The sequence below is a fragment of the Microtus pennsylvanicus genome, chromosome 4, assembly GCF_037038515.1.
Source record: "Microtus pennsylvanicus isolate mMicPen1 chromosome 4, mMicPen1.hap1, whole genome shotgun sequence".
Taxonomy (NCBI): Eukaryota; Metazoa; Chordata; class Mammalia; order Rodentia; family Cricetidae; genus Microtus; species Microtus pennsylvanicus.
Window position 1 is genome coordinate 108,190,706 of NC_134582.1, and position 14,521 is coordinate 108,205,226.

General features: G+C 43.0%; 1 protein-coding gene across 8 annotated transcripts in view; it reads right to left on the reverse strand.

The window, feature by feature from the left end:
* The window catches only part of Elmo1 (engulfment and cell motility 1), a 532,076-nt gene that overhangs the window by 356,120 nt on the left and 161,435 nt on the right, over positions 1 to 14,521 (reverse strand). For all 8 annotated transcript variants that reach the window (XM_075970127.1, XM_075970130.1, XM_075970129.1 and 5 more), the window contains 2 exons: positions 12,620 to 12,789; positions 344 to 379 (listed from right to left, as the gene is read on the reverse strand). In XM_075970127.1, coding sequence (XP_075826242.1) covers positions 344 to 379; positions 12,620 to 12,789 — 206 coding nt within the window. The remainder of the gene's footprint in view (positions 1 to 343; positions 380 to 12,619; positions 12,790 to 14,521) is intronic.

Consider the following 14,521-nt stretch of genomic DNA (forward strand, 5'->3'; position numbering starts at 1 on the left):
TTTGTTTTCTAAGCCACTGAAGAAAGTCAGACTCTAGCTCTGAATGTCACATAGGCCACAAAAGAAAACATTTTATTTAAAGTAATGCATAAAATTATGCCTATCATTGCTCAAGGAAGACAGCAATTCAGCTTTGATCACTTGGTGGTAACAATCATAAAATACCCTTTCTGCCACAAGTAAATAGCAAAAGGAAAAAAACTAAGTTGTTTATAAGAACATCAAACAAAAAAGGGGAAACACTCAAAATATCTAGATGCATAATTATAAAATAAGAGGTCACAACTTAATTATGCAGAGTAAATAAAGTATAAAATCACATCAATAGAGGATGTATTCTTACCAAGGCTTCATAATCTTCTGCAACTTCTGGTATCGGCTGCAAAATAAAAAAAATGAATATATGTATGAGAAACATGCTTCAAAGTAATGATTTCTCCAAAAGAAACCCATCTTAAAAGAAAATTCAGGATTAGATACAGGACAGTAGAAACACTTGTCCATTTCAAAGCATGAGCCAGAATAATCATTCAATAGTAACAATAATAGTACTCAAGAGACCAGGATGGGCCCGTATTCAATGGCGGAAGACTACCCAAGGAGAGAGAATGGGTAACTTTGCAATGGGCCAAGCTGTGGCAAAAGGACTAGACCAGAAAGAACCGATTTTCTTTCTTCAGCAAATCCCCACTGCTCGTAATCTCTTCCCCCTCTCTTGAGAGCAAGTGCATCCTCCCGGGAACAACGATGATCGGTTAGGATGCCAGGACTGAAGCTCGGAGATGGGGCTTGTGACAGACAACCCTAACCGAATAAAGGCCATGTGGGCTTCTGAATGTGTGTGCATTTTAAAAATATTTTACACTTACTGATTTTAAGCCAAGTCTCCTTTATGGAACCCAGGCTGTCTTTGTACTTGCAAGCACCCTATTCTCCTGCCTCAGCCTCTGAGTGCTAGGACTACTAAACCAAGAAAAGAACAATTGAGAGGCAAGGGACACCTCCCAGGCTCAAGAAGACAGAGAAAGACTAATTTTCTCAAAGCACCTTCGATTCCTCTAGTCAGCCATATCAATCCAGCCTTAAATTTGCCTTCAGTGTGCTGTTTTGTGGATTAGTGTCTGCCCCTCTTTACAGTTGGTCCCACCTATAAGAAACAGACTGTAATGTTCCATTTTCAGTACAAGGTTTGCTTGGAGTTCATCAGTTACAGACAAAGATAGGCAGGAGGTGCTAAGTCCCTCTTTCCTCCAGCTGCAGCTGGTGCCTGCTTCTCTCGTGACTCTGAGACTTGGAACATCCCCAGTGGTCTGTGTGTGACTGAGCCCACCACTAGAAAAAGGAGAGGATCTCGAGCCCCAGAATATTATTAGATAAGGCTTTGTATCCTAAACTTCAGAGATGGGTATTTAGGAAGGGGAAATATCTTGACCTATGGGAGAAGACAGGAATTTCTCATGATTGGGTAACTTCAAAAACCACTATCTTAAGCCTGGCGGTGGTGCACTCATTTAATCCCAGCACTCGGGAGGCAGAGGCAGGTGGATCTCAGTGAGTTTGAGGCCAATCTGATCTACAAAGTGAGCTCTGGGACAGTCAGGACTGTTACACAAAAAAGCCCTGTCTCTAAAACAAAACAAAACTACTGTCTTGTGCCAGATCGGCACACCAGTCACTTTTGGTTTCTCTCTGTTTTCAGAGAGCCGGTACCACTGTTTTCAGAGCAGTATGCTAGAATGTTGTTTTTTCACTAGTCTCTTGAGATTGCCATCTCTTATTTCCCGCACATTACCCCTCCACACATCTGACTTTTAGGCTACTTCTAGGAGACTCCCTGACATTTGATTTTCGTTCCTCATGACTGTCAAAGGCAACAACATGATGCAGGCCATTGCATCTGTAAGCTTATTGCTTTTCCAATCCTTTGAATACCACAGCTTCTCTGTATAAGGACAAAGAGACAGAAGTTCAGGTGCACAGCTAAGTACTTAAGTGGTTGTGGAATGATTTCACTCTTCAGGAGAAATTACGGTCTAAATGGAGTATTGAGGCAAGAAAAAAAGATGGGAAAAGTTGGGAGTACATGAGAAGGAAATAGACCCTTTATTTAGGAATCTGGTTGAAGTCTCTTGCCAATAAAGAAGAAAGAATCCCACCAAATTAACAACTGCTTAAGCCTTCTCCCTTCCTAGACACAAGCTCAGTTTCCTACAAATCTCACTAGGAACGCATTTCAGGAAGGTGGCATGTGCTAAAGTCACTGCAAACCACAGTGGCTCCTGGTGTTGTTTTATAGACCATAATTCCATGCTGGACATCTCCAAAGCTTACTCACATATCTCACTGATAAAAGAGAGGAAAGAGAAAAATGGCTTCTTAGTAACATTTGAGAGCCACCAAAATAGTATGCATGGCTAAGGCATGCATGACTCTTCCTTGAGGAACCTGTACCTACACTGGTGTATGTCTTCCTCTGTGACTCTCCCCAGAGAAGCCCATACCTGCACAGGTGTATGTCTTCCTCTGTGACTCTCCCCAGAGAAGCCCATACCTGCACAGGCGTATGTCTTCCTCTGTGACTCTCCCCAGAGAAGCCCATACCTGCACAGGTGTATGTCTTCCTCTATGACTCTCCCCAGAAGCCTGTACCTACACAGGGGTATGTCTTCCTCTGTGACTCTCCCCAGAGAAGCCCATACCTGCACAGGTGTATGTCTTCCTCTATGACTCTCCCCAGAAGCCTGTACCTACACAGGGGTATGTCTTCCTCTGTGACTCTCCCCAGAGAAGCCCATACCTGCACAGGTGTATGTCTTCCTCTATGACTCTCCCCAGAAGCCTGTACCTACACAGGCGTATGTCTTCCTCTGTGACTCTCCCCAGAGAAGCCCGTACCTACACTGGTGGTGTATGTCTTCTGTGACTCTCCCCAGAGAAACCTGTGCCTACACTGGTGCATGTCTTACTCTCTATGACTCCCTTGAGTAACCCATCCCACACTTGTATGACAGTCTCTTAGAAAAGCACATCACATACTCTTACGTATGTCCTATTTTATCTGACAAGCTCTTTCTCTCAATTGCTATGCTGAGGCCTGTATAAAGATGTACTTAACAAAGTCTCCAATTCCCTTTATTGCACCAGCAAGTCCAAGACCTGAATGTCTGGTCCATTACTGATAATGTCAAAGTCACATATCTGGGTTTGGCTAATGTCAATGCATCTAAAGATAAAGGAAATTATAGGCTGCTGAGGGGGGACAGTATGGAGCTGTCTCTGTTCCCACACTGCTGAAAATTCCTTCAGAAACTCAATAGCCACATGAAAACTAAATTCTAGTAGTTAGTAAAATGAGATAGTGAAAAGAATATGTTTTTACACTTTTCAGTTTCCCTTCGTTTATTTAAAACAATATTTATTATTTTACTTACTTACACCATCAAAAAGCCATAGGTAGAATCAAAGAAGTAAAAGAAGACTGGCCTGAGCATATATCTTCTAGGAACCTTTGTAAGAACTCGTAGAACTATAGAGAATAGAGTTTCTTTGGAAAATGTCTCATGCTAAGGTTTTTTTTTAATTTATTTATTTTATTAAGGATTTCTGGCTCCTCCCCGCCACCGCCTCCCATTTCCCTCCCCCTCCCCTGACCAAGTCCCCCTCCCTCATCTGCTCGAAGAGAATTCAGGGTTCCCTGACCCGTGGGAAGCCCAAGGACAGCCCACCTCCATCCAGGTCTAGTAAGGTGAGCATCCAAACTGCCTAGGCTCCCCCAAAGCCAGTACGTGCAGTAGGATCGAAAACCCATTGCCATTGTTCTTGAGTTCTCAGTAGTCCTCGTTGTCCGCTATGTTCAGCGAGTCCGGTTTTATCCCAGGCTTTTTCAGACCCAGGCCAGCTGGCCTTGGTGAGTTCCCGATAGAACATCCCCATTGTCTCAGTGTGTGGGTGGAATATACCCAAGAGAGGCCCTATCATACAACAAAAGTATATGCTCAGCTATGTTCATAGCAGCATTGTTTGTAATAGCCAAAACCTGGAAACAACCTAGATGCCCTTCAATGGAAGAATGGATGAAGAAAGTATGGAATATATACATATTAGAGTATTACTCAGCAGTAAAAAACAAGGACTTCTTGAACTTTGCACACAAATGGATGGAAATAGAAAACACTATCCTGAGTGAGGTAAGCCAGACCCAAAAAGAGGAACATGGGATGTACTCACTCATATTTGGTTTCTAGCCATAAATAAAGGGCATTGAGCTTATAATTAACAGTCCTAGAGAAGCAAAATAAGAAGGTGAATCCAAAGACAAACATATAGGCATTCTCCTGAATATTAACCTTCATCAGGCGATGAAAGGAGACAGAGACCCACATTGGAGCACCGGACAGAAATCTCAAGGTCCAAATCAGGAGCAAAAGGAGAGGGAGCACAAGCAAGGAACTCATGCTAAGGTTTTTTTAAAAAGGAGATAAAGGGAACATCACGGTGAGCCAGAAAAGAAAGAAATGTTCTGAAAGTAATGGGACAGTCAGAAGGACACAGACTGCGTAGCCATGGGGCAAGCCTGGGACAAGAGGAATAGTCAATCAATAATACTAGTGACAGAGGACAGCCTACTAAACAAATAGGAATAAAGGATCTGCTTGGTTAGAAAGAGTGATGTGCCCATAAAGTTTAAGGACAAACCTCTGGGGTGGTCACAGAAACATGATTTATGACATTTATGACGCTCCACTGGGTCACAGTGCTCAGCATGGTATCCGTGAGCTCAGACCTAGACAAGCTGTAGAAAAAACGACACGGAGCTAACCTAGCAGCCCATTAGAAATCAACGGATGAGACAAATAAACACTGGCACATAGAGCTGCTGGACAGAAGGAAGGAAACATAAGATACAGAGACAACAGCACAATGAAGGGCTCATGGACCATCACTGACACAAGCGTTTGAGGGAGACACTGAGATGACAGGATCATTTCCATGATTTCACGGCATTTTCCTGCAAATTATGTATGAATCAATTGCAAATTTTGGATAAGAAAATGTCACAATAAAGATACCTAGTCCTAATCAAGTGACCAAATGCAACATGGTCAGTAAGACAAAGAGACATCACGTGTCAATAACAGGGTAAAATTTTAAAAGACCCAACAGGCATTTGTGATAAGGGCACAGACTATGAGTCTGACCTTGAGAAAACAGTAGTTAAAGCTGGAAGAAAACACATGGGTTTCCATGGGCAACTGAGGAAATGTGTGCAGTAAGGCCTTCTGCACTCTCTGGCCCTAGCCCGCCTTCTGCACTCTCTGGCCCTAGCCCGCTGACTTGAAGGCATTTTAAAACTCCACAAACTCTGAATAACTAATGGTACTTTCCCCCTGTCTCGTGCTGACTTAATTGGCTTCCTCCCTGCTTGTGGAAAACCAGTTCTGTATCCATTTGCAATTCATCTCAACATTCTTTTGCTCTTTATAAATCTATGCTCTTTTGACTTTTCCTTGAAATATTACAGCCTGTCTGGCTCCCTCATATTCTACGGGTAAATTCTTTTAAGGCATGGTCATGTCTATATCTGTAAGAAACTTACAATGTCACCTCTCCCTGAAAAGTATCTTTAACAAACTACTATTGAACAAGCCTTATTAGTGAAGAACACTCTAAGAAGTTTCTGGAAAGAAGCCACACCTTCCACTGAAACTGTTGCGAGACTAGTTTACTAATGAGTCCCATGATTAGCCATGCTCTCCCCACCTCTGTATCTGATCTAACATCCTTGTGACTATTAGGTGAAACCTTTTCAAATGTTTTAACTTAGCAGACCACTAGTCCTTGCCAGCCCTAGAGCTAAGAGTGGCACCAGATAAGCACCAGAAGCTCATGACAGGCTCCCCAGCTTTGCCATAACCTGCCTCTCTGGTGATGCCACCAATGTATTTAAAAAGTGTTTTGATTTATTATTTTCTATGCTGTTACATCATGAAACTGCTTCCACATCAGAACATGGAACTTGGGGTGACATAAATCTGTGTTCCTGGGCAATGGTCACTAATATTTAGCCCCAGGATAAACTCTCTCTTGCTCCTTTTGAGGTAAGAGTTGTGTTTTTGTGTCAACACTGATAACCTACCTTATTGAAATATATCAATCATGCAGGAAAGAAATGACTGTGACACTCTTCCAGATCTCAGAAGACTGTCAGGAGACAGGACAATTGGGTAGGGAATGTTACCTGAAGTCAGATCCTTCATTTTAGAAGATACAACTAGTTAGCATGGTAGCACACCTGAAGTTTCAGCAGCCGACAAGCTGAGTCAAGAGGATTGCTAAGTGTGAGGCCAGACTGGACTAAATATCCAGCAACACGCACACAGACGTACACACACACACACACACAAACACACTGTAGACAGATAGGAAGGTAGATAGAGATAGAAGGATGGATAGATGATAGACAAATAAATAGACAGATAGATGATAGATAGATAGATAGATAGATAGATAGATAGATAGATAGATAGACAGACAACTATATTCCAAAGTCTGAGTAGCAAGCATTTTTAGGTTTTTCATGTGTCCCACTGTTATCAAACTAACTTGGAGTTACACCCAGCTGTTCTTGAAATGAGAGCAAGAGAAAGAGAGAGAGAGAGAGAGAGAGAACACGCATAAGAGACTAACTATCTCACAGAAAGACTAATGTTTTAAGTATACTGTTCTGAAAGGAGGATCGATGGATAGACGACAGACAGACAGACAGACAGACAGACAGACAGACAGACAGATAGATAGATAGATAGATAGATAGATAGATAGATAGATAGATAGATGGATTGAGATAGATAGACAGACAGACAGGCAGACAGATAGATCTCAGCCAAGTCAGAAAGCACTTACTAATTCCCAGTTTAGAGAGAACTACTCCTGGGATGCCTCAATGTTCCCAGGAACAACAGAAAGTGTATGGAATGCCAGCCCAGCAGTAACCAGGAATTGGAAACTGATACGTGTCCAAAGTAATGATGAAGTATCAGGACAGTCCAGCAAACTACTAAATTGTTCCTTACTGGGAAATGGTTTAAAATCCCTATATTCTTTGATCCAGTAGACTTATTCTAATGAATTAATTTAAAGACAGAGAGAGAGAGTGTGTGTGTGTGAAAGAGAGAGAGAGAGAGAGAGAGAGAGAGAGAGAGAGAGAGAGAGAGAGAGAGGGAGTAATGTTCAGGCACGTGTGTCTGCTTGAGTTATATGTAGCACATGTGTACAGGTGCCCAGAGGCCAGAGGGCATCAGAATCCACCCCTGGAACTAGAGCTACAGGCAGTTGTGAGCTCTCTGATGTGGTGGGTACTGGGAATTGAACCTGGGTCCTCCGCAAGATCAAGCTCTTATCTTCTGAATCATCTTTTTGCCCCCTACAAAGAGGACACAATTTAAATAGTCACAATTAGGGGCACAAGAAAAGCAATCAAAAATGTTCACAAAACACCCTGAAAATAATGGAAATCCTTTACAGTGTGGTCACAACTAACCACTGTGGATATCCTTTGAATTAATGTATCATCTGCATATCAACTGAACAGACTAGTTTGTAAAAATGAAAGCATATGTGGACAATTACAATAAGGGAAAGAGTAACATTTAGTGACATGGCTACAAAAGGAATATTGTGAAGGAAATGACTGTAATCCTACTTTTATGAACCTTATGCATATGTGTAGTTAAAATAGCATGGTTATACACGAAAATAATAAATGTGGTTGTTTGTGGATGGGCAGAATACAAAGTATTTGTTCTCCTTTGGCAGATTTGCACACATTTAACAATAAATATGATTTCATAAGGAAGAAGATTTAATTTCAGTAAAGACTGGGTTTTTCGGAAGCAGAGGAATTGCTTTCTTCAGTCTTGGCTCTGCTGTCCAGGGCGGTGTTCTGGCTTACTCATAGGCCGATGGTGTCATACTGCTTTCAATCAGCCAAGTAGGAAGGGAACTCTAAGTGGTCTGCCCTCCATTCTTGGAAAAAACTCTCTGTTGTCTGCCCCAAGTGACAGCTAGCTGCTGAACAGGGGAGGAATGATGCGTGAACAGCAGTGTGTGTGTGTGTGTGTGTGTGTGTGTGTGTGTGTGTGTGTGTGCGTGTGCACTGTGTGCATTGGACTTGCGATGAATGGCAAATATTTTTCTTCTCTGGAACCAAGCCAGAGATATTTCCAGTCTCTGAGGAGCCGCCTTTTGTTTTCCCTTCATTCTTTAGCATCCTTCCCCTCGCATGGGTTGGGCAACATACTTCCCCAAAAAGCTATTTGTTTCCATACCTGGATCAGTGAGAACCCAGGAATGGAAATTCAAAACTCCACAAGGACGGAAATGTTAATTTCAGGCTTTAAGTGCTGCTTTCTGCCAAAGCGACACTGTGCTGCTATTTTTGAGTGATTTCAACCCAAGGTGTCTCCTGGTACCATATGGGGATGGACCTTAAAGAAGCCTTGGGTAATAGCAAGCAGCTGTAACGGTCTGAACTGAACATCACCATTACTAAGAGGAAGGAGAAACTGTTGAGCATTCCCACCTTCCCAGCAGGCCGTCTGCCCAGGAGTCATGACTGCAGGGCTTTCAGCTGCAGGAGCTTCTACTCCCAAGTTTCCTGGTACTTAATCAAAGTCTTCTCTGCCTTTAACTGAGAATCCACTTTACCTATAAGAGAAATAGCTTTTCTTTCCTTTTTAATTTGAGCGAAAGATCAGAAAAGTGTCTGGGGATCAAATAAGTTACCTCTTTCCTGAGATACAGGACTAGCAAAAGGGAGAAAAGAGACCTCAGAGTTTCATGCCTACTTCCTCAGTCTTTGAAACCACCAGGGCTTTGAATTTATGCAAAACAGTAAGAGAAAGCAGAAGGACCCCCAAGAGATGGTATCCTTTCCCAGAAAAGTGGCATGATGGGAATGTGGAAGAAAAATGCCAAAGAGAATTCACACAAGATCTGGTCTCCTGCTGCTTAAACTGCCTGAAACTCGACAGAATGTGTCAAGTTGCAATGGCTGATTACAAACGATTATCATGTTAATGAGTACGGCATTCTTTTGAAAATAAATATAAGTACTGAAATGGATTGCTCACATATGAAATGGATTGTTCACAAGGAACATCTGGTGTTGACAGTCTCTCGCAGTGTACATGAGCAGTGTGATATGATTAAGGCCCGCCTTTGACAACCTGGAGTTAAGCATAGGGATTATTCTGAATAACTCTAGGTTATGGTGAGCCATGGAGAAAGGCAATGAGATAGATGAGAAGCATCTTAACAAGGTAAGCACATCCAAACCATTTGCACATTCTTTTCTTATAGAACAAAAGTGATAGTGATTCTTTGATGAGTGTTTCAGGTTGTGCTATGTCTATCCCAAAATTCATATGTTGAAACTGCAAACCCCAAAACTTCCGGATGGAACTGTACCTGGAGACAGGACCTTTAGTTTGGAATGAGGCCATTGGAATTAGGAAGCCTCATGATCCAATCTGATGAGTGTCTCTTCAAGAGGAGTAAATCTGAATACACAGATATACTAGAACGTGCAGGCATGTGGGAAAGGCACATGAGAACACCGGGAGAAGGCAGCCATCTGTATGGTAAGGCTAGACCTCAGAAGAAACCAACCCTGGTGATGCCTTCCAGCCTTCGGAGGGGCATTCTTTTGTTTAAGGTATCAGTCTCTGGAACTGGGCTATGGCACCCTTAGCAGACTGCTGCCATGGGAAACTAAAAAGGAGAGGGTCTTGATATGCAGGCTTCATTGGCAAAACACAGTGGCTTGCACAACCTTGTACTCATGATGTGCACACGGATCCCTGACTTGGGGACCTTTCCTATTACATTTGCAATTATTATGGCCAGCATGGTAAATTCAGACGTATGCATACTATCTGATTCAAACTGTAAAGACTGAAAAGCGAATGTGCCCGGATACCTAGGCTTATGGAAAAGAACCACTAATGTCAGTGGCATTACCACTGGCACTAGAACACACCCCTTGATGTATAAGTGGCTGGCACTAGAAAATATCAGTGAAGGTAGTAACTTTAACATGCTAGCAAATGTCCCTGAAGCAGAAGCCCCAAAGGTTCACTGTCCCATGAGGACCAGAGGTCATCTGGAGAAGACATGCTCATCCCAGTCGAAAGGGATTCTCCACTGCTCACTGGAAAACAACATGAAGAGATGGGCAAACCTGTGGTGGTCAATGTCAACGTGATGAGCTCTATCATCCCCTCAGGGATGCTCTCTGGCCATACTCTGAGGAACTGTTTTGATGAGATTATGATTTAGGAAGACCTACCCACTGTGGGTGGCGCCATTCGCACAGTTGGGATCCTGGGTTATACATAAGGGAGAAAGTGAGCTGAGCACCAAGCACCCTCCGTTCTCAGCTTCCTGACGAGGGAGGCAATGTGACCAGCTCGCTCAGGTCCCTGCCATCTTAGCTGCTTCACCATGAAGGATTTCACCCTGTAACCAAGGCAAAATGAGCCTTTCCTCCCTTCAACTGCCTTTAGAAAATATTTCTACATTGATTTTTAATTATGTGCATATGTGTGTTCTGTGGGGGAGGGGCATGTGCACTGTAGCAGAGCCCAGAAGAAGGTACCAGATCCCCTGGAGCTGGACTTACATTTGGTTGTGGGAAGCCTGATACGGACCCTCTGGAAGAGCAGTATATGCTGTTGACTGCTAAGCAATTTATCCGGCCCTAAGCTGCTTTAGTCAGGGTATTTTCTGACAGCAACAGAGAAGTAACTATGACAACACTCCACCCTCTATTTCCTCTGAAACGTCTGTCACGGGAGCCACTTTCTTTTCCTTGTCAAATCCCTTGCTGCCAACTCATTCTCAACTTCTTCCTGGCTGTTTCAAGCTCCACCATGTCTTGAGGAGAGTTTTAATCATGACACAAAACAAAACAGCCGCCAAAGGGGACTGCCTACAGTGGCCCTTGTCCAGACAACCAACTCTTGCTGATGTCCTTAGATTGATTTGATTTCCTTATTCGGGCCTACAAATTATTTCTTCTTGTCTGTAAGACAAGATTCCCAATTTTAAACTTGAAAAAAATGTTATGAGATGGAAATCTCAGCACTATGGTAAAACGCCCTGTCTTTGAATGGAAGACAAAGACTCTTTCACCAATGCTAACTGCAAAGGTTAAATAATGCCAAGGGTAGGAAGAAGAAGAGAGCACGGAAAAGGAGGAGGGGGAAAGCAGACAGGTTTCTGGTGTGTACAATCATCCCTTTGTTCGTTGTATGGCAGAGAATGGAAGGGAGAGTTAAAATACCAGATTTGAGCCCCAGTCCTCAGTAATTCCTCTTCTTATCAGTACACTAACTTGTAGTTAACTAAGTCAGTATTGCCATGTGCTGTCAATGCCACCAGCAGCTGAGCCCATGGGCGGTCGTTCTGACCCCCTCCCTTCCTGGTGAACAGGCTGACCCCCTCCCTTCCTGGTGAACAGGCTGCTCTCCCACACGAGGAAAGTGAACCGGCCATGCTCCTTAGTCTCTGCAGTCACACCAGAGACAAAAGTCTTCACCAGAAGGTCAGCTCACTACCAGAAAAGCAAACCCATTCTGCTACCGCGATGAACTCAAGCTTCCGCAGACCTCACTTACTTACTTCCTCATCCATGTAAAAAGCCTTTTATGATCTAGCCGGCCCAGCCTCTAGCCCTCTGACCCCCATAGGAACCAATAGCCTTGAATTCTGATTATATAATAATCTCCACCAATTTTGGGAGGCCATGACTCATACTTAATGTTTTTTTGCCACTTATCACCATTTTGTATACTACAGTAGGTACCCAATAAATATTTATTATTTTAAAATTTAAGCTACATTTGTTTTTTAAGTGCTGTTTTTCTCATTCATTTTATTTATTTATTTATTTATTTATTATGTATACAATATTCTTTCTGCGTGCATGCCTGAAGAGGGTACCAGACCTCATTACAGATGTTGTAATCATTACAGATGGTTGTGAGCCATCATGTGGTTGCTGGGAATTGAACTCAGGACCTTTGGAAGAGCAGGCAATGCTCTTAACTGCTGAGCCATCTCTCCAGCCCCCGCTACACTTGTTTTAAACATGAAAGTGTCCCTTTAAGAAAGTATTTTAAGAGCGCTCTAAATGCTTCAAAACATACGATCATATTCTGATTTATATTCCAGTCAGAGGAAGGAAGTTCTCTTGGATAAGCAAAGGGTTTGACGGATTAACAGTCGAGATAATTATAGTTTTAATGTTGGCTATGCCTTCTGAGGTAACAACCTAAGGTTCTTCCTCTGGACCCTGAAAACTGAGGTGTTCAGGGACTCTGAGCAGCTGGCATGTGGAGGACGCAGCTTTAGGAGTCACAAACCCATGACCCGCTGCTGTCTTCAAGCCACTTTTCACAGAGTCTGGCCAAGGTCTGGTCTTTCCATCTGGAAACTTCCAGAATAGAGAAGATAGCAGACCGGGGGTAACATGATAGACACTGCCGTGATAAAGAATGCAGTGGACCCCACAGCTTTCGAGCGGACGGAGGGAGGCATCGGGGTTGAGTGCACTTACTCTGTACCACTTTCCACCATCTGAGTGAGGAGTGAGATGCCATCCAGGTTGATGAACTCCTGAGCAAAGGTAACATCCCGGGAGAGGCTGGCCAAATCCTTCAGGGCTTCCAGCTTGGCATCCATACTTGATGACTGTATTCGTTCATGGAGCTGCTGGGCATTTTGAGCCTTGGGAAGAAGAGAAGGGAACAGAAAGAAGATAAGTATATGTTATCAATTTGTCCTTCTTTAAAAAATGAATACAGTAGCACAAAACTCACTGAGTCCCTGGGAAATAAATATGCATAGGCCAGAAGCATCGGCTCGAAGCATAGGAGAACAGGGGATCCCAGCAGCAGGTTTCCATTGGAAGACCCCCTCCCTCCAGTGATCCATTCTTCCTTCCAACTGGGAAATAACAGGGCCCGATTCACGGAAGAATGGAGAGCAAGGGCAAGTGCACATGAATATTAAAACTCCCAAACTGATAGGGTGTGACAGATAGACAAGAGAAGATGTTTACTTTTTCAATAAAATTATTATCTAGAAGTGACAAAAAAGCTATTTGGTTAGTTAAGCAATTACACAAATTTATACATCATGATTACCCATTCAGTCAAAACTCTGAGTAATAACTGCCTGCTTTCAAAAGCTTCATTAGACACACAAATGAGTCTTCGCAATTTCCAACCGCGTGTGTTTCTCACGCGCTGGCTACTTGCTGTATGAATTTAAAACAAAATAACTCTATGTACAATTAACAGCTCTTCCTAGGACAAACGTTCTCCTTGCTGAGGCTTCTGGATTTGGGTGTTGCATGTGGAGCAGAGAGGAATGTAAGTGCATGGCAGGGCTGAACTTCAGATAGCCACTTGTCCTCTGTCTTTCTCTTCCCATCAAGGTAGGCGGGGCAGGCGGTGGGACAAATTACACCCGTCTCCACCCTCTAGTTTCTTAACTTGAAGCCATAGTCACTGAAGCATCTGCCATCCTCAGGCTTCTCTGGAACCGTTGTTTCCTTTGATATTTTGTGACATTGCAAAGATACAGCAAGGTGGGGCGCTATGATTTGGAAGTGGTTTGTCCCCCAGAGGTTCATGGGTTGGGAGCTTGATCCCAGTGTGGACAAGTGGTGGGACTTAAGAGGCAGGACCTAGCGAAAGGGTTGTTTTTGGGTTTTGGTGCCTGGCTGAAGATGCTCTGTTTGCTTATTTCATACATGCCTCGCCTCTCCCCCTTACAGGCTCTTCTTATTATGGCTTCTACCATGAGGGCCGGAACAGAGTTAACGGAGCCAAATTCTAAAACCTCTGGAACTATAAACTAAACAAACTCCTTACTTTTATAAATTACCTAGCCTCAAGTATTTAATTATAATAACAGAAAGAGCCTAATTCATGGTATTCAACATTAACAACCAATTAACTCTGCTGAATAGAAATTAGTCACAAAACAAGTGAAGAACAACGCCCTGTGATCTATAATAGGACCGGGTTATAAAGTAAAGGGTGAGAGCAGCCCCTGTGGAGGGCAGCCCCTGTGCAGAGAGGGAAGACAATAAAGAACCCCGGGGAGTTGTTCTGGAACCCAGACAGACGAGAACATATTACATCACATAGTCAGGGTGTCCTGGGGTTTCCCATTACACCACAGTCAGCAGCAGAAATCAGAACAGAAGAAGGAAAGGGGACAAGGATGAAGGATGAGAACTTGTTCTTAGGCAAATGACAGGCCACAAGTCACTAAAAGCTTATTTTCTGAATGTGGACCAGTCGCTCTTTTAACATCATTTAAAGATACAAATATTTATGGATATATAGAATTATGACAGGTATTCCAAATTTGGATGTTTTCATGAATATTTCAAATTGATATAACACTGACCTAGTATAATTAATCAAAGTGAACCACTCTGAATTCC